Genomic DNA, 27,547 nt, shown 5'->3' with positions numbered 1-27,547 from the left:
GCTGAGCTATTAGTGGTACAAGAGCCCTCACGTTAAGAAGCTTCTCAGTTGCTGGTGCGACTACAGAGCACTTCTAATTTTGTTTTAGAAGTTTCTTTTAGGAGTATGCTGTCATCAGCGTTGCCGATTCTTCTACAGAATATGCTGTAGAAGTGCTCTGAATCAGCAAAGACTAGATTAACTTAGCACAGGGCCAAGTTGGAAGCAATTGGTCCAACTGGCTTCAACCCGGCCTCGGACCAATTGCTTCCAACTTGGCCCTCTGCTAGGCTAATCTAGTCTGGTCAAATGCACACAACCACATATTGCAATGTACTCCTAACACCACACTGCAAGTTTTATAGAGAACACCAACCATTATAATTTTCTTCCGAATCCTTAAAACGTTAGTTGTGTTTGTTTAGACTGTATATATTTTGAACTTTTATTTCTATCTCCATGATTCTAAAGACCTTGACTGTGAAATTGGGTCCCTGGAAAAACTATTTCCAACTGGGCCCCACAGCTCCTAAGGCCGGCCCTGATTAGCTGTATCTTGCAAATGTAAACCACCAAATTACAGTCAGGTTTCTTCCCGGTGCTGTGCAGGCAGAGTCTTTGTCCACGAATGGGCTCATCTCCGATGGGGCGTCTTTGACGAATATAACTATGATGCACCTTTCTATGTTACTGGACCAAATAAAGCCGAAGCAACAAGGTACCCTCCTACATACTTATCTTCAGTCATTCCAATAAATACTGTGCTGGTGGCTTTTGCCTTGGATTGTTTGTTTTGGTGTGGTGTGAATGGCTGTCCTAAAAAATTAAGCAGGAGTTTAGTAGCCTATACAGGTTGAGTCTCGGTATTCTCGAGGGTTCCGCTCCCAGAAGTCACATGGATGGCAAAAATCGCATTAAAGCAAATCTATTTAAAAAACAATGTCCCTTTGCTAGGCGATTTAAAAACAGCTTTGCTGACCTTTGTGCTGTAAGACAGAGTCATTAGGTAGACAATCCAACCATCAGTCTCCCTCCAGATGCTTAGAAAGGCTTCACTCTGAGCCAGCGACCCCTCCTTTCATCCAGAGTGCAGCGCTGGGAAAGAACACAAAGTGATTATCCTTCTTTCGCTTGCTTAGGGGGAAGGGAGGGATCGCTTGCCTTGAAGTGAAACTGTTCTAAGTGCCTGAAGAGAGAATGATTGATGGATTGTCATCCGGCTGCCCTCTCTCGCATTAATGAGGCTATTGTTAAAGGACTTTTCCCCTTTAATTGAAAGGGCCATTCTCATCTTGTTGAGATCAAATTTCAGGTGAAAAAATCTGTGGATAATTAGGTTATACCTGTATACAACGTCTTTGCGTTTCACTTGGGGCAGAGTCCTGAACAGCTGCATTCGTGCCAAAACCCAGTCTACACCACTTGGGAACCACAGCAATATGAACTTGCATTTTTAGTTTAGCTTTAATAGCCAAACAGAAACAATCTGAAAAAGGAATTACTGTAGCAAACACTGTATCTTTCCTGAAAGCTGTTGTAAATTCATTTAGATTAGAAACATTAATTATCACAAACAGGTTTATCGCTGGTTTAATAGACACATCTGCGACCAGATGATTAAGCTTAAGTATCAGCAATGCTGAGCGAGATGAACCAATACTCTGATTCAGGATAAGAACACAAGAAATGGCCTTATACTGATTTGGATCATCTGTCCATCTAGCTCAGTTTTTTTACTGTTGACTGCCAGTGACTCTCTAGAGTTTCAGGCAGGAGTCTTCTCTGTCCTATCTGGAGATGCTAGGAACTGAGCAGGAGATTTTCTTAACACAAATACATGCTCTGCCACTGAGTGATGGCTCTTGCACAAAGTACAGAACTTCTAGGTAGTGCATTTATGTTGCTTACTATGTATAAAACTTTCAAATCCTAACTACATAAGAAGTATGCAGCTTTCTCAAACTTCCTATATTCTCTGTTAGTTTCAACACATTTCTGAAACTGTGGCTTTCTGGGAGTAGTAGGGTAGAAATTGTTGCCTGGCCATGGGGCTTGATGAATCTGAATTCCATTTTAGGAGTAGTGTCACATGTTGTATTTTTGTGTGGCTAAAATGTACAACTAAGACCAGACAGCTGTTTGTGACATCAGTGCTGACTCCAGGTTGTTGGGCATCCTAGAACACAGCCCTGCACTGGACTCCCACGGTATCTGTGGTGGAGTCATGCGTTCTAGCGGTGTCCTCAGTACTGAGGATTCAGGGATCAACCTGGCCTGCGGGCCCTCAGTTGGGCATGGGCCCTTGGCCAGTACCCAACATGGACAACTTCTAATACCCAGATATCTGGTGGTCACCCCCAGATATCTTGTCTTTGGGCTGACTGAGTTGTATCCACAACCACATGACATTATTTACATCAGAGAATAACAATTCCTTGGTTTTATCACTTGCTAACAATATCTGCTTCTTACATTGTTTAGATGCTCAGCCGGGATCACTGGAAGATACATATTCGAAACTGGCACAGGAGAAACCAGGCCATGTAAAATTGAACGTCAAACTGGACTATATGAAACTGGATGCCTGTTTGTGCCAGAAAGAAAACAGAACTCATCAGCATCTATAATGTATATGCAAAGCCTCTCTTCAGTAAGCTTGAGGAATGTCATTTGGGAGGCGAAGGGATTGACTCCACCCCATTGTCTGGGCTTCTCATCGCTCATCTTCATCTTCTTTTCTTTTTTAAAAGGTTACCCGGTTCTGTGATCAAACCAACCATAATATCCAGGCCACAAATATGCAGAACGATCAGTGTGGCTATAGGAGCACCTGGGAAGTTATAATGGACTCTGCTGACTTTGCCAGATCATCTCCGATCACTGAAACTCCACCTCCTCCTACCGTCTCCTTGCTGCAAACACAAGTCAGAGTTGTTTGTCTCGTACTTGATGTTTCTGAAAGTATGAGATCGGTAAGTCTATTTTTCCCCCTTCCCAATTTACAGAAAACTGGATGTTTCAGAATGAAGAATTTTTTCTTTATTTTTCCCCAAAACAAATATATAAAAACAAAACACAACAAACAAAACATAATACAATAAACAGACATTACAAACGTTACACATACACTTGGGGGTGCAGGATATCTTATGTCATTTTAACTAATAAATCACTACATATTTCCTAATCCAATTTCTCTTCTACTTTACCCTCTTAATATTCATTTATCATTCATATCATATCATATATCATATATATAATATATTCACCTAAATGCCCTATATTATACTTTCTACAAATTCATTTTTAACCAGCATAACATGGTTTCCATTGTTCAATCTGTGTCGGTTTTCGCTGTTGATCCAAGAGCTCTGAAAGTCTGTCCATTTCCGTAACATTCATTATTTTCTCTATTAGTTCAACTTTTGTTGGAATTTTAAGATCTTTTCAGTATCTAGCATACAAAATCCTAGCAGCAATTAATATTACAATAACTAAGTACACATCATTTTCTTTATCAATGACCGTGATTTTCAACCTTTTCCATCTCATGGCACACTGACAAGGCATTCAAATGGTGAAGGCACACCACCAGATTTTTGACAATTGACAAGGCACACCATGCTGCCAGTGGGGACTCGGCCCTATTAATAAATGACCTTCCCCCAAATTCCTGTGGACCACTCATGGCACACCGGTGTGCCATGGCACAGTGGTTGAAAATGGCTTTGGTCCTCTAACGTAATCCACTCTTTGATCCATAACAGTGCAGCCGCTTTATAATATAGATACCAATCAGGAAGCCCCATACCTCCTCTTAATGTCACATCTTGCAAGGCCTTCAATTTGATTCTTGGCTTCTTTCCTGGCCATATAAATTTTGATATAATTTGACTAATTTCTTTAAATATACTTTGTTTCAAAATTACAGGGATTGTTTAGAAAAGAAAAATTTATTTTAGGCAAAACATTCATTTTCACTGCAGCAACTCTTCCTAGCAACAAAAGTTGTGAATTGGAACTTTATGATTTTACAGCTCGAAATGATGGAAATAGGAACTCCATATATTGACATGATTAAGAGCCCCCGCAGACCACAGTTGCAAATGTGCCATAAGGCACGTTTGCGGGCCTTACCACTGGGCTCCCGATAGAGCTAGCCCAGCGCCACCCAGAGCTGGGCTGGCGCACAGTGGTCGCCCAGGTTCCGTGGTTTGGCGGTCTCCCATAACACCGGGCTGCGGGAGGCAGGGGCGTGACCGGGGGCTTGGGGGAAGCATTCCGGGGAGGGGAAGGCATGCCAGGGGCAGGCAGGAGGCATGTTTGGGGAGAGAGAGAGGCAGAGTCGAGCTCCGCAGGATCCAGCTGCGTGCCCTACACGACCACCTTTACTTTAGCACCGACCTATTGGTGAGTGAGTACCCCACTCACTATTGACCTATTGGTGAGTGAGTAGCCATTGCAGGGCTGCTTCCCTTACTTGGGGGAAGGGGACAAATGTCCCCTTCTCCCGAGGAGCCTCCCGCAGTAGCACAGGAGGCACAGGATTCGACAGGAGCCCTCCACGGAGCCGCCGAGCCTGGGCGCTGTGGGCAGCTCAGGATTGGGCTGCCCAGCTATATATAAGACTCAAACTGCTAGAATTAAAATAAACAGAGAACTTTTGGAGGAGATAAAAATTGAAAAAGGAACGAGGCAGGGGCGTCCACTTTCGCCATTACTGTTTATAGTGGTTATGGAAACATTTTTGATTCAAGTGAGAAAGAAAGAGGAGTTTAAAGGATTAAAAGTAAGAGGTGAAGAATTTAAAATTCAGGCATTTGCGGATGATCTTATGGTGATTATAGAAGAACCATTAGAATCTGCCATAAACTTTTTGGATGTGATGACAGAATATATTGAAGTGACAGGATTGAAAATAAATGTCAAAAAACAACAAAAATGAAGAATATGCAAAAAAGGAAAATACAGGAATTGGTGGAACTAACAAGCTTTCAAGAAGAAAAAAATAAAATATTTGGGGATCCAATTAACGAAGAAAAGAAGCACATTAGTGAAAGATGATTATTTGAAATCAAGTGAAGAAATAAAAAAAGAATTGACAAAATGGAAAGAACCACAGAATGAAGAAGTAGATGTCAGTAACCCTGTGACAGCATTTCTGTAATAATGTTTATATTGTGGCAGAAATACAGGGCCTATTTTTGCTCTTCCTCATCAGTGAAGTGATTAATAGGTGGCAATCCTAGCCACACTCACCTGGGACTGCTGAGCAGGCATGAATAGGATTGGGCTCTAAAAGACAGAGCTGCAAATGAGGACTTCCCCAATTTCATAAGAACATAAGAACAGCTCCACTGGATCAGGCCATAGGCCCATCTAGTCCAGCTTCCTGCATCTCACAGCGGCCCACCAAATGCCCCAGGGAGCACACAAGACAACATGAGACCTGCATCCTGGTGCCCTCCCTTGCATCTGGCATTCTGACATAGCCCATTTCTAAAATCAGGAGGTTGCACATTCACATCATGTCTTGTAACCCGTGATGGATTTTTCCTCCAGAAATTTGTCCAATCCCCTTTTAAAGGCATCTAGGCCAGATGCCATCACCACATCCTGTGGCAAGGAGTTCCACAGACCAACCACATGCTGAGTAAAGAAATATTTTCTTTTGTCTGTCCTAACCCTCCCAACACTCAATTTTAGTGGATGTCCCCTGGTTCTGGTGTTATGTGAGAGTGTAAAGAGCAGCTCTCTATCCACTTTATCCTTCCCATGCATAATTTTGTATGTCTCAATCATGTCCCCCCTCAGGCACCTCTTTTCTAGGCTGAAGAGGCCCAAACGCCGTAGCCTTTCTTCATAAGGAAGGTGCCCCAGCCCAGTAATCACCTTAGTCGCTCTCTTTTGCACCTTTTCCATTTCCACTATGTCCTTTTTGAGATGTGGTGACCAGAACTGGACACAACACTCCAGGTGTGGCCTTACCATTGATTTTTACAATGGCATTATAATATTAGCTTCGATCTTGCCTCTGTCATGAATTCTCCATGAATACAATCCTAGAGCTGTTTACTCAGAAGTAAATCCAACTATATTCAATGGGGCTTCCCAGTTAAGATGATAAGCTTACCAGGTTATTGTAAAGTAAGCATCAAGTTCATGCACGTGAAGCACCTAGCACACTCAGAAAGTGCTGTACAAATGTTAGGCATTACCACCTTGCAACAACAGATCCATACAGAGCAGCTCTCTAGTGAAATGCACCCGTCCCACTGACTGGCTGAACTGAGCAACCCAACTCCTTGGAAACAAAGCTGTACTCAGAACACTTGCAGTCCTGGCTGTGTGAGTGATGGGAAAGCCGTGTGGATGAGATTAAGAGAGAGCCTAGAGAGAGGAAGAGATTTGTTATCTACTGCTTTCTTTTTGGTGTATACTGTCATTTCTGTCTGGTGCTTTTATTGAATTTCAAATTGTTTTGTGAGCTCCTTGAATGCAGATAAGCAGTAAGGCAGTACAAGTGTGGGTCACTTAAAGACGGGGATACCACCTCTGTCCTCATGTGATTAGGTCAACACAGTGGCGTAGCTAGCAGGGGGCGGAGGGGCGGTTCGCCCCAGGTACCACCCTTAGGGGGTGACACCACAAATGACCCACGTCGCTAACGTCGTGAAGGTTAGGAGTAACCCATCATGCCATATAGCGTTGGATGTGGAATTTCCAGCTGAATGCAGTGCAAAACATCAGAGTGAAATATCCCCTTTCCATCAAAGGTTATAGCCAAAAAACCAGAAACCCAAAAATGCATGGAGCCCTATAGAAAGTGAAACCGAGTCATATCGCGCGTTTACCCGCAAGTAGGCGGACTTGCCTTAGTCTTTCGGAAAGGGCAGGCTGAGAGGAATCCAACGACACCAGAAAGGTTCCTGTTTAATGAAAGCAGCCCCCAAAAAACACCCAAGAAGGAAGTCCCTCCCTCCAAGCTGAGGAATGTATTGAGCCTTATGGAAAGCAAAAGGAAGCCAGATGGTTGCATTTACTCATGAGTAGACAAATGTACCTTGGTTCCTGGTCAAGTTGGGCACAGGAGAGTGCAAGGATAGCTGCATGATCCCAACCTGATGAAAGTGGAGCTCGACAAATGCTCCAGAAGGCAGCCTTGCCCCCCCCAAGAATAGAACAGAGGCTTCAGCTGTAAGCTGAATTTTTACTTGTTTTTAGGCTTGCAAAGCTGGGTGAGTCCTGATATGCTTACTCTCCCCCCTTCAAGCCTGAATTCCCCATCTCCCTTTCTCCCCCCCTCCAAGCCTGGATCCCCCCACAATCTCCCCTTTCCCCCCTCCAAGCCTGGATCCCACACAATCTCCCTTTCTCCCCCCCCCCTCCAAGCCTGGATCCCACACAATCTTCTTAGTGACCAAAATTCAGGAAATTGTGGCTTTTAGGAATAATACTATCATGTTATATACCATTTTGTGCAAAATTTCATCCACTGCTTGTGGGAAAATATTCACTGCATTTATTTTTCTGGCCATTATTATTATTCATTCCATGTCATGGCTATTATTATCTCTGTCTCGCCTACCTCACAGGGTTGTTGTGAGGACAAAATAAGGGGAGGAAACATGTACACCACCCTGAGCTGCTTAGAGGAGGGTGGTATAAAAATGGGAATTAATTAATTGATTGATTGATTGAATCGTATGGGGTGACAAAATTGTATGGGCCCCGGGTGTCAAATGACCTTGGTCACCATGTGAACAATCAGCCGCATCTAGTCCCTTTGTCATGTAAACAGGAACTCCATGCCAGGCACTCACTGCACGGGCTACTGGAGACTGATTGCCTCATTAAGAGCCTCTTAAGAGCTTCTTGTTTGTTGTGTAAACAGACACTCTGCTGCAGCCTATGGGAGACCTGGTTCCCTCATTAAGAACCTTTTCTTTGTTGTGTAAACAGACACTTACTGGGCAGGCTACAGGAGACTTGGCTGCCTCGTTGAGCCTCTTCATTGTGCTTTGGTCACCTATAGGCAGTCTGTCATTAGCCGCCCACATGCAAAATGGTATCTGTAGTTTTTATTAGCCGCCGTCCTTGGATGGCATCAACAATTTACTAAATGTCTTTTCCTTCATTTGCAGCACAATCGCATTCATCGACTGAGGCAAGCCGCAGAACTATTCATCCTACAGGTTATTGAAAAGGATTCCTGGGTTGGAATTGTTACATTCGAGAGCACTGCAAAAATTGTGACTGGTTTGCAACAGGTTGTCAGTGACAGTGTGCGCAAATCTCTTGCAAACTACTTGCCTACGACAGCTGGTGGAGGAACGAAGATCTGTTCGGGAGTGCGTGCAGGATTTCAGGTGAAGGAGAACCTTTCCCAGTTACTTTTATTCCATTTCTGATAGGACATTTTGGGTTCTATCCTAAGGAACTTTGTCATGGCTCAGTGCCATGAAAATTAAGAGTACAAAGTTAGATATGATTAATGTCCCGCAAATGTCAATAGGACAGTAATATATTTCAACCGGGCACTGATACAATCCTTTTGAGAATTAGAAAGCCAGGCCACAGTCCAGGAAGACTGGCTTACAAAAAGTAACCCTTTTCTTTGAGGAAAGGTGAAGTGGACATTGACTTCTAACAAAAAAGCTCAGTGTCATTGCACTCAACAGCTGGTCATAAGAGCAGTGGCAGTATGTGGAAAAAAATGTGGGCTGCTCGTACCAGAGAATGCAGGGCCTTCTCTGCATTCAGGCCCTGCATGCTCTGAGGTGCAGAATCATTCTCTGTGCACCTGAGGTGAGGTGTGTCACCTGAGGTGACAGGTAATGCTATCCTGCTTGTCTGATGCTGTGCTAGCTCCACCTCCCACTCTCCGAGCTCAGCACTCCCCTCCACATGTCGTCTTCCTCTCTGTGCCCCTATTACTTTTCCAATGCACAGAGAGGAAGCAGGAGCAGTGGAGGCAAGTAGGCAGCCAGAGATGAATGCCTAGCCCTAATGTGCTGCCTCAGGTGACCATTTCAGTTGGCCTCATGGATGGGCCAGCCCTGAGAGAATACCATTCAATGTTTAGCTGTGCTGACTGGTATGTTTAATGGTTGAAAGGGCAGAAATGGGGTGGTGGCCTTGGAAGTGCAGACACTGCAGCACGGTGGGTCAGTGTGAGAGTTTTAGGTCCTAGCACAAAGTAATGATATTGTCCAGTCATGTTCATGCTGCATTCTGAAAATTTAGGTGGAGAGGTGATACAGAGTGCAAGCTGTTCTTCCCCTCTGCTTGTTTCCCAGTGGTGGCAGCTGAACAATACACCCACCAGCACCATTCACTCTTTGAACTCGTTGTGAAGCGGTTGTTTGAGAACATGGTTTAAAAGGTCACCACCCCTATAGTTGCTCACAATACTCATGCCATGACATATCATGCTCTGCTTGTAACTGAGGCTGGCTAATATTCTCAGCAGCAAAATTGCAGGTGCAAGTACTACTAGACACATTTGGGGAGTGGAGGCTTATCCCCGGGCAAGAGAACCAATATTCCCTTTTTGGGAGCAGACTTCTGGGACTGTCCCTCCATCAGATGCAGTGTATGCTCCAGTGCACAGCTGAACCACTAGGAGGGACTTAGCATTGGGCTGTTTGCTAACTAAATTGTTCTGTAAACTATGATTTTTGGTGAAACATGGCATACAAATATTCTTATTAATAATAATAGTGTTCCGGACATCATTTTGTGACTTCTATGCTTCTCACTGGTAATGTTTAACATGCTCTTTCAATACAGGTATTTTTAAGCAAATATGGAAGTACTGAAGGCTGTGAGATTGTGCTCTTGACAGATGATGAAGATTCAGATTTACGCTCTTGCTTTGCTGAAGCTGAAAGAAGTGGGTCAAAAATTCACACCATTGCCTTGGGGCCTAAAGCTGCAAAAGAACTAGAAACTTTGGCAAACATGACAGGTAAGGATGTATGCAGAACATCAAACACAAGGGCGTCAAACCCATTTCATGTCGTGGGCCAAATAGCATTCATGGTGCCTGCTGAGGGCCGGAAGTGACATCATTGAGCAGGAAGTGACACTATTAAGCAGATGATGTCTAGAAATAAGCACTTGGTTCTCACATAGAAACTCATTAGCTGCAATGACAGATGAGAAAATGTGCAAATCTTGTTCATAATTTCAAGATATTCTCATGCCGAGAGAGCCCAAGTATTACTGGGGGTGGAAAAATTGCTTCTGTGGGCCTTATGTTTGACACCCCTGATCTAACAGAACAATCTTATGCCAGGCTCCTCAGAAGTGTCCCACTGTATTCAGTTGCACTTACTTCTAAGAAAGTGCGCACAGGATTGCAGCCTAAGTTTCACAAGACTCACAAGACCCTTTCCAAACATGGCGGCTAATTAGTCCCCTTGGCTCAAACCTGGCTAGCTCTAGTGACATACAGAACTACTGCTGAACCCCAGCACCAATGGGAAGGTAGCCAGTAGGCAGCTTGCCTGTGGGGGCTGCAGGGTCCCTCCTCCCAGTTCTCAAAACAGCAGCTCTTCTAGGTACAGCAGCACACCCTCAGCTCTCCACCACTCAGCAGTCTCCGTTCAGTCAGTCAGTTACTCCGTTAGCCAGTCCATTAGCCAATCCGTGAGTCAGTCCACCAGTTAGTCATTCCATCTGCCAGTCTGTTAGTCCTCCCTGCCCCCTTCTACTACCCACATCCTTTCCTCCCTCCTTGTGCTGCTGTTATCCGGGAGGGCCCTGTTGCCTTCAAGTGGCTGCAGCTGTGCCACACACTCACTGCAATCTAAGGCCCTGATGTTAACCCCATTCTTCCCAGACCTGTCACAGCAAGGGGCCGCTGTTGACACCACACCCTTTCCCCTCTAGGGATCTTGCGTGTTTCCACTACAGTGGAGAAATGCTTTGTGTCCATCCTTGGGCGCTGTGTGCAGCGGTGGGCAGCTGAACATACACTGCCTGTCCTTAAGAAGTCAGCGGAGGCTGTGATTCTCCAGCTCCACTCAAGCACCTGTTGATACTACTACGAAAACAATATTTGAGATTCTGTTGCAACTGACGGAGTCTTATCATTCTTCCTATCACATTTAAGGAGGACTGAAGTTCTCTGCCACTGACAGCTTGGATTCCAACAGCCTCATAGATGCTTTCTGTGGACTTTCATCAGGAAGTGGATCTGTCTTTCAACAATCTATTCAGGTCTGAATTTCAGTGATTAGGGACCATACTTGTATCAATTACTATTATTTATTTATTTATTTATATTCTGCCTTTCTCCCCGAAGGGCACCCAAGGCGGCTATTATTAATAAGTTACTTATTTAATACTGTATCACAGCCTATGCAGCACTTGTCATATTTTGCAATTTGGAATCTAACCAACTTCCTGAGCATCAGAGAGAGAAATAACACAGCTACAGCCAATACAGGGGCTTATATAAGCTTTTGATGAATTTATTGTAAATTGGTGCTAACTGGCAAGAAATAGAAGAATCGACAGCAAAATGATATATGTAGGACTATAGCCTGGGTTCTCATCATTAACAGACATCCTATCAAACAGGTGCATGCAACTAATTGACTGAGCTGGTACAAGGTGTGTTTCCAGCATTAGTGAGAAGGGCTATCAAGCAGGAGCATCTAAGCTGATACTTGTGAAGACTAAACATAGCCTGGGGCTTTGGAGTAGACACACATCTTATCACCCCATTTCCATAACATCGGGCAGATGCAGCTGCTGAGGTCTTTGTTTTGAGTCCAGCTTCTCATGCTTCTCATAGGAGCAGCTCAGTGGGAAAGTAGGCAGTTCCCAGGAGCTGGGGGACACACAGAAGATGGCTGACAGGCACACAAAGTGGAAGAAGATTGCTGGGCCTTGCACCAGCCATTACACGGTTGCAACTTTTGGATTTCTGGACGTCTCATCCCCACCGAAGCAACCATTCTTGAAAATTTTGGTTTCTGTATTCTGACAAAAGTTGCTGTGCATTGCAAGTCCTGCCTGCATATTAAATTAAGCTCCAATTGCCCTACTGGGCAGTCTTTTTTCAGTCTCTGGGCCAAAAAGGCTCTCCCCTGAGCCTCCCTGGCTATACCAGTTTTCTAGCAGGAACCTCCCTGATGGGTGAGCCATTAATTCTTGTGTGCTCCTAGGAGGACACACTCAAACTCAAACAAGTCCAGGAAACCTGGGCTGCACACCTAAAGGAAAGCTAGAACCTTCTTTGTCTACCCAGAAGTGTTTTGTCTCTTTTGAACCAAGTCCTATAACAGCTCCTGCTCGGGGAGCAGAACTTTGTCACTTCTAAACTCGTAGCTGTGAGTCAGGGATGGGAACTCAAGTCAGGTGACTCAAGTCCAAGTTGCAAAAACATGCATTTTTTACTGACTTGTGCAGACTCGAGTCACACGTGTCAAAGATGTGGGAAAACAAGTCACCTTCTCCAGCGAACTCCTGCTGTCCAAAACAGCTATTTATAAGTACCTCTTCTAACATTTAAAGCTCTGTAACCTGTAAATAAATGTGCTCTTACTGGTAATCTATATTTCTTTAATAAACTCTATCTTTTTATGAAAAAGCTCATTCGGTGTAGTAATGCAGTTATGGGATGATTTATATGAGAGCAATAATTATTTTGACTTTGTAAATAATGTAAGTATGTAGACAAGTCCTTTGTATAACTGATAGTTTTTCACTACAAGAGGCCACCTCTTTTTTACCTCCCCACTTCATGCCTCATCAAGAATTTGTCCCAGTTAGTTCAGTCTGAGTAGCAGTGAGCTTATCAGGTTCTGTCTGCAGTGGTTGAGTTGTTGTATCCAGAGGTACGTGCTGGATACATGCTGGATGCTGTCAAGTTGTATCCCTTTTCTCCTATAGACTTCTATTGGTTTGCAATGTTCACATTCCATCATTCAGTTTAAACCTCCCAAGGTAGAATACAAATATTCTTTTTAAAACACAAGGAATAACAACAAACCTATCTGGCACAGAAAAAGGAACTGGCCTGGTACCTGCTAGGGGTGGGTCAAGAAGAGCATAACAGCTTATGGACCGTACTGCGTGCCACAGATACTAGGATACCAGCTTGAGCACCAGAACGCATATCTCTGCTCTTGGCAGTCCAGTGTATATACCTGTCTGAACGGTGTGTATAGTTTTGCTCACTCAAGCTGCCTTGAGGGGTTCTTCTTAGTGGACAATGTATTGATGGATTTACTGTTTATGAAATGAAATCAACCAGATTTATGAAGTTTGTAACTTTTTGTGCTGTATTATGATACTTTAGAATTGTCTTTTAACAGCTGGGAAGTAAAAGTCAAAGCATCGGTATCTCACAGTCATTGAGTGGCGTTGTATCCATTGATAAATCTTTGGGAAATGATACATTCTTCATGGTCACATGGAGTTTGAGCACATCCCCACCAACAATTATCTTGATGGATCCAAGAGGAAAGCGATACCTTCAAGCAGACTTTGTCGTTGACAATACCAACGTGCGACTGGCTCGACTAAAGATTGACGGAACTGCAAAGGTAAGAAGTGTCTTTGAACCGCTCTATGTATTTAACCTGCAGACATGACAAAAGGGCCTGTTCCTTCAAGAAGGCAGGCAAACCTACCTATGGAAATGCAGCCAGTGCCAACAGAGAGTTATATTGCTGCTGCTAGGTAATGTCATAGATTCAGCAAGTGGGGAAGAGCCTTGCAGTTTTGCCTCACTAGACTCAAAGACTTCCTCCAACCCATTCACTTCCACAAATCCAGGGCTCCATTCTAATGCCTCTCTAGACATCTGGGGTGTGACAAGTTGTGCAGCAGCTCTTTAATGGGGGGATTCATTATTACATGAGACCACGGGCTGTAAACACTTACCCTGGAAGGCCCCGTCTGTTAATATCCTGCCTCTGAAGTCTTGCAGCCCACCCCTAGGCATGTCTACTCAGAAGTAAGTTGCATTGAATTCAATAGGGTTTCTCTCACGTAAATGAGTATAGGATTGCAGCCTTAGTGGTACTTAATACTGAATTGATTATCTGAAATCACTGTTCATGTGACTGTTTTATCTTCCCTGGTGGAGGTGGGGACATTCCTTCACCTTTGGGTTTGTCCTTCGCAGCTCACTGTGGGCAGGGCCAACAAAAAGATGGGCACAACTCCATGAGCACAGAGGTCCAGTTCCAGACTGTCCCTGCCTCACCTTGAGTTCAGTCACCTTTCGCAGAGCTTTAAAATCGTAATTTTAAAAGAAAAATTTTGCTTTCACCCCTTCCCTACCCGTTTGCATTAGTAAGGCCAGGAGGGGATTGCCAGATCTGGCTTACAGTCACGGCGCAAGGGATTTTTTAAATCCTTTGCCAGCTGCATGGAACAGCCACAGCTCCTAGTCACTGGGATGTCATGCTTCACCCTAATGCTCCCATCCCAGGGGAACTGGTTCAGTCGGCAGTACCTGGTCCATGCCTCTTAGAGGTGGTGCAGGTTTGGAGGACAGCAGCAAACCCCATGGATAACCCAGCACTATTGCAGTGTTCGGATAAGATCAGGCAGAGTTCATCCTCTAGTGCACCCTGAGTCTGCCCAATGTTCACAAGCATTGGCCCCCTGGTGGTCAACACCACCAGGTGTATGCAGGAGGTCTGGTCTAGAGGGTAGAGCCTCTGTTTGCCTGAAGATAACATCCAAAGGTTGCCAGTTCGAGGCCACTGGCACCATGAACGGCAAGACCTTGAAGCAGCTGAGAAGCCTAGCCGAGTTATGCCGAGTTATTCCACCTGCTCTTTGGCCGCTGTCAGCCTGTGTGGGAGGAAAATGGAGGCCAGAATATGATACCAGATCATAAAAGATCCATCTGAAATGTTGTGGTTCTTGAAAGACAGAAGCTTCTTCAATTGTAAAAATCCCTATTGGGATTTAGTATAGCCTGCCTATGTAAACCGCCTTGAAGTCTGAGGAGAAATCTGACGACCAAGAAAGGTTATATAAATAACCAAGAAGGTATATAAATACCTGTAATAATATTATTATTATTATTATTAATAGTAGTAGTAGTAGTACCTACTGCAACCCCATTTTTTCCTGCCAAAACTGTGAGTGACATGGAGAAGGGGGACCCTGTAATGGAAATGTGCAAGATCCCTTGAGCAGCTAGGGTGTGGTGTTAACAGTGGCCCCTGCTCTGGCAGGCAAGCACGGGGTTAACATCAGGGCCTTAGATTGCAGTGAGTGTGCTGCGCAACTGGAGCCACTTGGAGGCAAAAAGGCCCACAGGGATAAAAACATCACCTGGAGGAAGAAGAAGGGGGTGGCTGTAGAAGGAAGGAGGTTGGAGAGACTAAGAGAGCAGAAGGAAGGAGCTTGGAGGAGAGAGGACTGCCTGATGGACTAGCTGACTAGCGGACTGATTAATGGACTGAGGGACTAAACGGACTAGCTGGCAGACTACAGGACCTGCTGACTGACGAATGAACGAAGTGACTGATGGAAGGATGCATGGGTGAGCAGACTACTGAGGATTGCTGGAATGGAGACTGCAGGAGACTGCTGGCTGCTGGATACGTTGGAGACTGTCGTGAGGCTGCAACACCCAAGACCCGCTGAGAAGCAAGGTGTTGCTGCAGCAGCTGGAGGAAAAGGAACTCTGCAGGTTGAATAGGCGACACTCCCCAGCCCCATGCCCTAGGGCAAAGGTCTATGAATGCACCTCCCTCAGGATGCCTCTGACCCTACTTACCTGGGGTACACAGAGTCTCATGTGACTCCAGATGTGTCGGGGAAGCCTCCTGAAGCTTCCCCAATGCTTTAAACTGTGCTTCTGGCAAACTAGAAGCACAGTTTCCCATTGCGTCGGGAGCCTCAGGAAGAAATCCACGAGGTACTAAAGGTGCGCAAGACTCAGCGCCTGGGGATTTGCCCCATCAAGTGAATGGTAAGTCCACCGCTGACAGGCGAGCTACCCTAGTGATGGGGTCCAGCAATCCTGTCTGCAGGATTTGGGCTATTTCGAGTGAAGAGGGGAACTGATGAGCGGAAAGTGGGCATTAAAACATGAAACCTACGGAACACACCATCCCTCCCTCGTCAGTCTGGGGTAGGCGAGAAAACTGCCATCCAAGAGGTAGGTGGCAGTTGTGCCCCCCGCAGATAAGTGAATTCACAGATAGCAAATTTGCATATAAAGAGACTGTCTATCTCTTTAAAAAAGACATAAAAACCGAAGACTTCATTTATAAAAATTAAATCTTGGATGCTGAATATTTGATTTCCTTTCTGACTTCAAACATTGTGATCTGCAGGCAGGAGACTGGGCTTACTCCATTCAGAATACCCACTACACGGCTCAAGTCATATCGATGACGGTCACCACCAGGGCAGCATCTTTAAGTGAGCCTCCAGTGACTGTGAAGCCCTATCTGAAAAGAGACACCAATAATCCAATGATCATTTATGCAGAAGTCAGCCAAGGATTTTTGCCTGTGATTGGTGCAAAGGTCATAGTCACGGTTGAACCAGAGTCTGGCACTGCTGTAGAGCTGGAGCTCCTTGACAATGGTGCAGGCAAGTTGATTTTGAAGCATTTGTGCTATGATGCAGAATTCGTCTCTGTGCATAGATTTCAAAAGATGTGAGCACAGAATGCTACCATGTAGCAGCTGGACCACCCTTAGCCCATCCAGTATTTGTCCCATCTGACTGGCAATGTCCATCCAGGTTCTCTAGCAGAAGTCCTTCCCAAACTGCAAATCAAGATGCTAGTTATGGGACCATTTACTTACAAAGCACGCACTCTACCACCCAGCTATGGTTCCAGATGCAATAACCTAGTTGCATCTTTGCATGTCCATTAATGGTTTGGAGCAGTGATTTTCAGCCTTTCTCATCTCAGGCGCACTGAAATTGTCAAGGCACACCACCAGCTTTGTGATCATTTGCCAAGGCACGTCATGCTGCTGATGGGAGGCTAACATCCCCCATGGCCTTAATAATAAATGACCCTCCTCCAAATTCCCATGGCACACTGCAGACCGTTTGCGGTACAGCACTATGCCATGGCACACTCGTTGAAAATGGCTGGTATGGAGACTAATCTGTGCTGGGTCTTTATGCTACATGCCAGAATGCTACTGTAGCTTCTCCAGTGCTCCCCATAAAATTCTAGGCTACGCATGTGCGCAAACACAAACTGCTCCTGAATTCTGTGTCCCTGTATGTGCATGCAGAAATGTAGGTGGAAGCGCCTAGTCTGGTAGTGAGGAGAAGGCATTTTGCACATGCTCCTCGAATGATCTGAAATGGGTGGAAAGGTTGGGCAGTTTGTATATAACAAGAAGATGGGAGAGGTGGGGAAAGAACACCTGTTTTGTGAGGAATGGCTGGGAGGGGAGTATGGTGGAGGCATCCAGTTATACAGTGTACAAGGAAAAATGTTCAGCAGATGGCCAGAGCTGCTCTCCTTTTGCTCTTGGCACATCTGAGTTTGGAGTCTTTGTACACCAGGCCAGACTGCTTGGCTGCTGCACTTGACTCCCACTTCTCTCTATCAATGGGCAGAAGTCTCCTTGTGCTCACCTGCGAAACATGAATTGGTGCAGTGACCCTGCCATGCGAACACAGCCCACTAGTTCTGAACTGGCAGCCTATCAGTGGCTTGATAAATGGTTGACTGTCTGGCACTACAGAGGCATGGGGCTTAGCATGCTGAAAGCCATAACAGATGTTGGCAAACCATGGTTGACTTCATGGATCACATCACACGCATTGTGCAGACCTTTTTTGTGGTCATTCTTGCAAAGAGTATAAAAAAGTAGCAGATTAGCCCATAAAAATTAGCAGATTAGTATAAAAATGAGCAGATTTGTTCATATTCCTACATGATTAAAATCAGATTCAGGCATTTATCCATTTCCATAAAACGGGCAGAGGCACTGTGAATGAATATCTCTTGGCTGGCCCATACAGCAGGACAACTGAAGCAATGGCATCAGGCATCAGATTGATGAGGAACACCCCTCTCTATACACCATCATGCCTCCACTGTACTTCCTTGTCCTTCCATCACTTGGAATAGAAAAGGAAGAGGGGGGCAGAGACGAAAAGGAAATGTGGAAGGGAGGACACTTGTGAGCTAGAACATTGGCCAGTGGGAGAAGCAGAGGTTGGCACCTCATCAGTTCAGGGGGGCAGCATCTGACATGCTTCTTCAGGTGTGAAATGGTTTTGGGCCAGCCCTGCCTCTAGACATACTCTCTGGTGGCCATAAACTGTGAGCAGTAAGATGGTTGCTTTATACGTATGTTAATTCTTGTTTTTTGTTTTGTTTGTTTTGTTTCCTAGGGGCTGATATTCTCAAGCATGATGGAGTGTACTCAAGGTATTTCACTTCCTTCAAAGGAAATGGCAGGTACAACTTGAAAGTGCATGTACAAGGCAAAGAGGAGACTGTCAGACGTGTCCGCAGACAGAGCCAGGCTTTATATATACCAGGTTACATACTTGGGAATGGTAAGGATGCACCATGACACAACATTACTTTCTTGACAAATATCAGAAGAAACAAGATACAGGGAATTGGGGATGAAAACGTCAAGGTTATGGATTTGCCAAGTTAAGTCAATTACATCGTTTCTCAGGTATAATTCAAATTTGTAAGGAGCAAAACAAGCATTTCTGGTTTTGGTTTTCAATTGATTACCTTTCTATATATTCATGAAGAATTAGCTGTGAAGGAGCTAAAGAAGAGAAGGAGTGAGGTGTGGAATAGAGAGATATCTGCATACCAAGTTCTGTACAGAAATTCTACCCTAAACTTTAGGATGAAATGAGAAAACCAAAAGGAGAATATATTAAAAGGCATGTAGAGTAATAAGGAAGAACAGTGGTGATGAACTTAAATAAAAATTGTTCAGGAAAGGAATTAGATCAAAGTGGTTATCAAAATAAGGAAGGGGCATTGAGGTTTATTGCTTCCTACTCTGACACAACAGTTTTGGCCTTTTTTCACAGGGAGCATCTCTTTGAACCCACCGAAACCTGTATACAACAAGACTAAAACAGCAAGCAATTTTGTTAGAATCCATCAAGGAGGTTCTTTTATTGTGACAAATAGTCCACCACCAGGTGTAGATCTCTATCCACCCAATAAAATCAGGGATCTTAAGGCAATGCCAGTTAATAATGGCGATGAATTCCATTTGACATGGACAGCTCCTGGGGATGACTATGATTCGGGGACAGGTATGTGTGAAAATTCTACTTCAAGCAGGAATCCCTTGATTATCATCCAAAAATTACAGAAGATGGAGGCTTAATGGGAGAACAGAGAAATACATGATCATTTCTTGATAGTAAGATAAACGCAATAGGGAACAAATTCCTTTACATGGGTGTTTTATCCCTGTAACATCCTAGAGGGTGATCTTGCAACTTTCCTGCAGAGAAAGGGTTTCCTTTTCACCCTCAGCTTGTCCACTACAAGTCTTTCCCAGAATTGTGTGACAGTAGGGCCTGCTGGCAACATTTCAAGACCTACTCACCATTCAAATGGGATCCAAACCAGCCCAGCTGCCATGCTGCGTAAACTGGAAGTGTGCCCTCAAACAGAGTACACTGCATCATGCGGGGATTCCACATCTGTATTTCACACCAATGTGATGAAACATTTTTCAGTACCTTAAAACCATAGGTAGAATGGCCTAGTAAGTGAATCAACTAGGCTGCAGTTGACATGGCTCTGCTCAAGTCCAGGAAAGTCAGACACAAGAGAGGAGGTTCAGAATGAGGTTTTTGCCATGGTCAACCAGTAACCACAGAGTCTGAAGCAGATCAGTCAGATCCCCACATCAGAAGGCAGTTAACAGGGTAGACATCAGGGGAGAAAAAGAGGATCAGCCCATTACACAAGGGGTTCTCAAACTTCTCAGGAGTAAAGCTCTTGAAATAAGTTGGTGTGCAAGGTGGGATGATGGCAGCGATGTGATCCCCAAGATTGCACTGCTTCTGAGTGGCAAGGGGGGATTATTACATATAAAGGCAGCAGCCTCCAGGAGGTGTGGGGAGCCATGTGCAGCACTCCGCAGGGCTCCCCAAGTCACCAAATACTAAAATGAAGCGAACACAATCCACTTCCAGTTTGCGACCGCACCTCCTGGAGCTGCTGCCTACATATACAAGTAACCACCCACCACCACCCAGAAGCGGCGCAATCCTGGGGATTGTGTTACTGCCTTCCCCTGCCTCTTAAGGGGTCACAGGCTGGGGCTCTCAGCTGGAGCGTCATGACACCCAAGTTTGAGAACCTCAGTATTAGACTGATTCCCTTTGGAATTAGGTAAGGATTTACCTAATTTGGGGAAAAACAGGAAAACGGGAGAGCCGATAAGGTAGTGTTACTTAAACTGGTGGGTCGCGACCCACAAGTTTGTCTAAAGGTTCCTCTGTCCCTTTAAGGGGCAGGAGAACAGGAGTGGCAATGATGCAATCTCCAGGATTGTGTTGCTAAAGGGGGCAAAGGGGGACATCCAGAGCAGCATTGGGAATTGGCATCCAGGGCAGGATTGGCATCCAGAGCAAGACTGGGACCAAAAACGGCACAGACCGGGGCAAGGGGAATTGCGTTCTCTTTCCCAGGTAAAGCTGCAACAGCCCCAATGGGGTACTTGTATCTGTGCCATCTAAAGCGGTGGCACAGATTTCAGCAGCCCAGAGCTGCCCCAGGCAGACTGGGAATAGGATCCAGCTTAAGTGCCGGATCCTGGCCCTGCTCCCCACTCTCCCTAGCTCCTGCCCGCGATCCTCCCTCCCCTTGCCCTGAAATGCCTCCTCCTTGTCCTCTGCTTGCCCTCCCAGACCCCTGCACTGGCCTGAGTTGACCAGCGCAGGCTTACCTCTGGCTCTGGCCCAATGGGATTTGAGCCCACCTCCCTCCTCCGATGGTGGCGCTAAAGTGCTTTATGACATTTTTGTGACTCCATTGGTTGTGACTGAGACCTCAAAGGCATATGTGTTGTTGACCAGGCATTTGGAGTATTACTCCACAGCACTGAAACAAATCTTTAAAGACCTAAATGACTTGGGACCAAAGTACATGACGGACTGCCTCTTCCCATTTCCTTCCTGGCTATTAAGATTGGCCTCAGAAGTTTTACTCTGAGCTTCTATCCCTCCTGAAATGCCATCAGTAGGAATCTGGGCAGGGTCTTTTCTCTGGTGGCACCCAAATTCTGGAATGCTCTCCCTGGAGATGAACTCCTGGCACTCACCCTAAATGGCTTTCAGCATCAGTTGAAATGGAATTTTTTTTTAATTTCTTATGTATTGTTATATGTTTTAAGGAAGTTAAGCACCTGGGAAATGTTTCCCGAAAGACAGAGGTTAAAAAAAAAGCCCCACTTAAAAAAACACACACTTTATTTTGCAGCGGAGAGGTATGAGATAAGAATGAGTGAAAACCCAGCCGAATTAACAGATGCTACCTTTCAGAGTGCCACTCCTGTGAACACTTCAGGTCTGAAACCTGCTCCTTTTGGGACCAAAGAGTTCTTTCAGTTTAAGCCTGCCAAGAAAAGTAACAAAGCAGTCTTCTTTGCAATTCGTGCCATTGATGACAATAACAATGTTGGGAATGCATCTAATATAGCCCAAGCAGGCCATCAAACATCACAATTGCCTCCTATTATTTGGTCTACTACAACTAAGGTGCGAACGACGCATTCTGGTGCGGGAACGACGCATTCTGGTGCGGGAACGACGCATTCTGGTGCTGGAGCTACTCATTCTGGTGTAGGAACTACTCATTCTGATATGACAACCTCTACTACTGCTCGCAGTAAGAAACGTGCAAAGAACGATGCTACCTTTCTAGCAATCATAGTCTGCATTTCTGCCATTAGTCTTTGCACTATCGCAGGTGTGATGTTTTGGGTTTTCCGTAAGCGAAGCAATGTGAGCAGGAGTTCAGAAGTCCTGCGCGGGAGTGCCTCCTTGCTCAATGCCTGATGCACAGAGTACATTTCTGTTTCTAGCCTTTAAAAATGATTCATCTCAAAGGAAGAAGACCCAAAGTGAGGAAGTGTTACTGGTACCGTTTGTTCTATTTACGTGTTTTAAAATGCAATAAATTGAATTATTCTCAAGCTTTGTTTGGTTTCTTGGGTTCACCCCTTCAGATGAACAAAACAGCCAGAAAAAAAGAGTTCGGTTTAGTTACGTGTATGTGAAGATAGTGAGAGAATCACATTCAGTGAATGAAATGGGGATGCCTAAAACATCCTCCCTGAGCTGAATTACCCACATGCCCCTTCTGGTGTAAAACCCTGATTTTTCTCTTATTTGTTTGCCCTCCTGTCACCTATTATTTATTTATTTAATTTTTAATTCTATCCTGCCATTCCTATGCTAAACCAAATGCACAAGGCAGTTTACAAAGTTCCATTAAAAAGATGCAACATGTAACACTATAAATAAAGTCACTAATAGAAACCATTAAAAACATGGCAAAGGGAGGTCAGATTAAGCACATGGCAGAGAAACGTGGGGTGAGGAGCAATGAGGAGACATGACTGAAACAAATGCAGGATTCAAATGGGGGTGGGGGGGAGGGACAGAGAGAGAGAGAGAGAGAATGTGACAGCAAGAGAGGTGTTAACTGTGATTATGAGATTGGGGGGGCAGGAATGTGTGTGCAGGAGGGAGTGGGGTGCGGGAGAAGAGGAGAGAGATGTGCCAGTTGCCTGCTTGTGCATGAAACAACCTTCCTGTAAAAGCCAACATGTGCCCTGTCAGTAGAAGCAATACAGGAAGGGTCGCTTTGGGGCATTGCAGACAAACTGTGGCAAGGAAAAGGTCTCTCAAGGACCCCTTTCAGTCACCCTGTCCTTCAGTTGGTGGCCTCGGCAGACTCCCGCTCTGCTCACTTGCTTTGTCTGCCTTCTTGCTCGCTCAGTCTCACTCACAACATGGCTCCTGCCCGAAGCTACTCCAGGATTCTCTGGCTATCCAATCAGCCTGCGCAGCAAGCAACAGCCACCACATTATTGCTTAGCAGGAGGAGTGAGTGACAGGAAGAGCTTCAAAGTGGGTGCTTCTGGCTGCTACTTAAAAGCATGCTGCAGCCTGAGACATGAAGCAGCCACTACCAGCCCCTTTGCTTGGCTGCTTTTTTTTACTTGGGCTGCCACTTGAGGCTGCTTCTCCCACAATGCTGCTGTCTGTCTCCTCTGGCCCCGCAGCACACCTGAGGCAGACTCATGGCACGTACAGCAGTTGAAAACAGCTGTGTTAGACTATCAACCTGTTCTGGATGGGGTTGCACTCCTGCTGAAAGATCAGGTGCGCAACCTGGGGGTGCTTCTCGATCCACAGCTTCTCCTGAATGCCCAAGTAACAGTGGTGGCTAGGGGGACCTTTGCCCAGCTTTGGCTTGTGTGCCAACTGCAGCCAAACCTGTGTCAGTCAGATTCCTGTTGAATAGCCTCAATGGGTGCTAATATCAATCGCAAGCTGCACGCAATTCAATTCAATCCAAAACCAAGTCACAGCAGACTTCTGTGTTTTCCTCCTGATGGTGAGGTCTGATGGAGAAGACCCTGTACAACACAGAACAATTCCGCTGGTCAGCTCTGTGCAGATGCGATGGTGGCATAGAAGAAGGAAAGCTTCGCTGCTGTCATTGCCACAGAGTAGGCCCTATAATGGGCCCTAGCCTGTGATCAGTTGTACCTGTCATGAGTCTTTCTTCACCTTTGCATAAGATGTCTACCTGCCGCTTCATCATCCGCAGCTCCTCAGTAAACCCAGGAGCTACATTGACACTGCTACTGATAGAAGGTGACAGAATGACCAGGGTAATATGCCCTTAGGGCAAATGCTTAAAATTTAAAAGCTTAAAAGCACCCCATTTTCATTTAGGGGAAAGCTTAAAAATTGAAAACTGTCTGCTCTGCTAAATTGGCTAAATGTCAAGGTTGTTTCTTGGCAAAATAACAAGGCGTCTAGCTAGACACTAGCAAGAGATAAAATTTTAGAAGTACAACACATATTTTAGACAAGGTTATTCCCTTTGAAAGTAAGGGGGAGGCAAGAAGATAAGAGAAATAGAAAATACCAGGGAAACTTCTGCCTTTGAAGACTCTCTGTTTGAATGGCAAACTAAAAACAGATAACAACAAACAGATGGACATTATTTGGCAGAAGAATACCCATCTTAGCAAAGACAGTTTACAGTTTTAAAATTGTTATTCTTTCATGCTTTTTAGAGCAAAGGACAGTGTAGCTAGAAGACTTACATTAAAAGCTTTAAAGTAGTCTTTGCCGTTAAATGTAACCAATATACATAGAGACATGGTAGCTAAAGTAAGTTTTAATTGCCTGATTTTATTAAAGCATAAAGGCATATAAAATAGTGAAAACTATTTCCAGCTAAAATCATAGTCAGTCTCACAGAGAAACTGCTTAGAAGGCTGTTTTGCTAGGTTCACAGACTGTGGAATTTGGAAAAGGGAGTTGTATCTCAAATTAGATGAACTCCTTCCTGGCAGAAATAAACAGCCAGCCAAGATGTTACAAGCGGGGAAAACACACATATTTGCAACACTGTAGTATGAAGCCTTAGTATTACAGGGAAAGCTTAACAGTTGGCAGGCTGAAATTTTAGCTCACTGGACACAGACACCTGCAGAAAAGAATACATTTCATTAGATAAGCAAAAACATTCTTGAGAAAGCCTCTGTTTGAGTTGCAACTGAAATGGAGAACATGTAATGTGTTTAAACGTGAATAAGAAAAGGATTTCTTAAGAGAAATCCTATATACAGTGAAAGTTTGGCTTGTTTTATGTTAAAATATATGAAAATTCACAAGAAGCTGGCTGAAAACTTAGCCAGCCACTTCTAGCAAGAATATATACCACAAAGACCCCTTAAATGTATTCAAAGTAACTGTTCACAAATAGAATTAAGACACAGAGTGAAATTGTTAAAAGGACCTTGCTTAACAGAGGTTGGCAGAGAGCCCCACAGTGTTTTGCTGAGAACAGAAGAAGGAATGTAAGAGAGATAAGATAGGCGGCTCAAATAAGGCCATCCAAATCAGGAAAGGAGATGTATGCCAAGAAATAGGTCTGAAGTCTTGCCAAAAAGGCCAGTTCTGAATAAAATAACATTATAGTGCACCCTACTGGTTCTTGAAAACCTTGTATTCAATATGTTTAATTGTTAATTTTACCTTATTTGGAAACCTGTAACTTGAAGCCCACCTATCAAGTGTCTCTAAGGCTATCTACAGCCTATTAAGAGTTAGCCCCATCTTTGATGTCAAACTTCAGCCAATGGGAAGTTCAAAATCTTCAAACAAAGGACCCAAAATATTATAAAGGGTCTGGTTAAGATTGATACTCGCTCTCAATGCTTTGGACAGGAGTCCCTTGAGGCGTCTGTTGCTGGCAATGAAATAAAAGCTTGCAGACAATCACCCTTGACTACTGAGTCTTGCTTTTGAACCTTGCAACACTACATGGCAGATACCGCTTAGGGGCAATCTCATCCACAGCCCTGTCCAACTCCCTTTTCCAGAGATCAACCAGAGCCTCAGATGAGTCACTGGCCTTAGTAGCAGGGAAATCCCCCAAAGCCCACAGGAAACCATTCGGATCCATTAGACTTCAGGGTCGGACCATACAATAAGGTCCTCCGCCTTTGCGGAGGCAGGAGGCTGTAACAAGACTAAACCTTACCAGGAAGGGATCTGTCCATGACAACGGAGTGATCTTAATCTCCTCCACATCCAGATCACCATCCCTTTGTCCTGACAAAAACACCAGGTCTAACATGAGTCCAGCCTCGTGGGTTGGGTTGAGATCTTCTGTGACAGGCCCATGGTTGCAATGGTGGCCATGAAATCCTGAGCTGTACCTACTTCTAGGGTCTCAGCATGCACATTGAAGTCCCCAAACATCAGTAGGTGGGGGGCCTCCAATGCAATGTCCGAGATCAACCCAGTCAGCTCAGGCAGGGAGACTGTTGGGCAGCAAGGTGGACGGTACACCAACAGAATCCCAATCTTGTCTCACTCTTCCAACAAGACATACAGACACTCAAACCCAGTGAATTGCTGGACAGGGCTCCTGGTAAGGGAGATGGAATCCCGATAGACCATCACAACCCTCCCTCCTCGTCCCTGCAGTCATGGCTGCAGCAGTACTCGGAAACCTGGAGGACAAAGTTGGGAAAGATTCACTCCTCCCATTTCATCCAACCAGGTCTCCATAATACAAGCCTTAAATGATTGGCCCAGATTTACGGCTGGCCAATTGGGCGATGGATCAAAAACCTACTGTCCAATTGGCCCTCTAGTTAATGTTTCAGCTGCATCAATCATGGGGAGTCTGGGCAGAGCAAAAGGATATAAAAGCCTGGGGTGTTTGCCTTGTGTTTCATTGCCAGGTTCTGTTCTGAAGGTGGAATAAATGTATTGAGCTGTTATCTCAATGCCTTCCTTTATTTGCATGAACCCACTATATAACAAACGCCAAGCTAAATAAGGCTATACTGAATCCTCCTGCTTAATAAACTCGAAGAACAGGTGCTTACACCTGTCATCCCATTTTATTATGGGCAGTAGATCTGCTTGGCTGTCATGTGCTGCCCTGAGGGGTGAAACAGAGTGGCATGCTTCAGAAACAGAGTGGCATGTTTTATCTTTTACTTCAGTCTCAGTAGTTATTCCTTATGTGCAACATTATGTCTTAATAGCAAGCAACCTGGTGATACAAGTCATTCTGACCATAAGAGGAGCTTTCTTCTCCCTGTGTCTCTGTGCTCTGCTTACAGGTGTTCCTACTGGGATCACGCCTGGATGCCCAGCTGATTGGAAGGCATGGAGTGTGCCTGTCCCTCTCCTGGGGTTCTGGTCCCCTCCCTTCACTAGGTTATCGGGGTTATTATGAATACTAAGAGCCCAATCCTATGCGCACCACCCACTGCCATAAAGCAGTCAGTACCAGTCATAAAAGGCACTCTGACAACATGCCAGAGGGAAGGCCTGTACCTTCCTACCTGTTCCAGTGGTTCTCCTGCCACTTACTGGAGCAGGTATGTCAGTGGGAGGGGCAGGAGGGATGGAGGAGGGGTGGAATAGGGCAGGAAGGGTGGCAAACGGGGCAGAATAAGGAGTAAAAGAGGGCGGGAGCTGTGCCATCAATGTCACTAACAATCTATCCCCCTTCACAAACCCAATCCTGTGGTCCAGGTCCTCATATTCCTGCACCAGGTAGTTGGCTAGCTCAGTTCCAAATAGACCCCTCCCCTGCACTGTGTAGGCTTACCCCAGGTAAAGGAGTAATTGTTTCATTACCTAGAGGAGACAGTAGACTGCCACCACCATAGGATGCAGCAGTCGCCATTTTTGTGAGGGGGACAGGACTGGGCTGTAAAATATTTAAATTGTGCATGGAGGAACAGTTCAGATGAACCATCCCTCTTTCCAAATAAGAACATAAGAACAGTCCCACAGGATCAGGCCATAGGCCCATCTAGTCCAGCTTCCTGTA

The 27,547-nt window shown here is 45.0% G+C and overlaps 1 protein-coding gene across 1 annotated transcript in view; it reads left to right on the top strand.

Annotated features, from left to right (window-relative positions):
* Window positions 1-26,951, top strand: part of LOC136648459 (calcium-activated chloride channel regulator 1-like) — a 35,122-nt gene extending 8,171 nt beyond the window's left edge. The window contains exons 4-16 of the mRNA XM_066624571.1: window positions 589-697; window positions 2,461-2,629; window positions 2,730-2,951; window positions 8,124-8,348; window positions 9,772-9,949; window positions 11,099-11,205; window positions 13,311-13,541; window positions 16,302-16,563; window positions 18,340-18,507; window positions 19,009-19,239; window positions 21,422-21,718; window positions 22,946-23,076; window positions 26,829-26,951. Coding sequence (XP_066480668.1) covers window positions 589-697; window positions 2,461-2,629; window positions 2,730-2,951; window positions 8,124-8,348; window positions 9,772-9,949; window positions 11,099-11,205; window positions 13,311-13,541; window positions 16,302-16,563; window positions 18,340-18,507; window positions 19,009-19,239; window positions 21,422-21,718; window positions 22,946-23,076; window positions 26,829-26,951 — 2,453 coding nt within the window. The remainder of the gene's footprint in view (window positions 1-588; window positions 698-2,460; window positions 2,630-2,729; window positions 2,952-8,123; window positions 8,349-9,771; window positions 9,950-11,098; window positions 11,206-13,310; window positions 13,542-16,301; window positions 16,564-18,339; window positions 18,508-19,008; window positions 19,240-21,421; window positions 21,719-22,945; window positions 23,077-26,828) is intronic.
* Window positions 26,952-27,547: the final 596 nt, after the last annotated feature.

Source organism: Tiliqua scincoides, chromosome 4, assembly GCF_035046505.1.
Source record: "Tiliqua scincoides isolate rTilSci1 chromosome 4, rTilSci1.hap2, whole genome shotgun sequence".
NCBI lineage: Eukaryota > Metazoa > Chordata > Lepidosauria > Squamata > Scincidae > Tiliqua > Tiliqua scincoides.
Note: the sequence above shows the minus strand (reverse complement) of the source record. Positions and strands in the feature narration are given on the sequence as shown.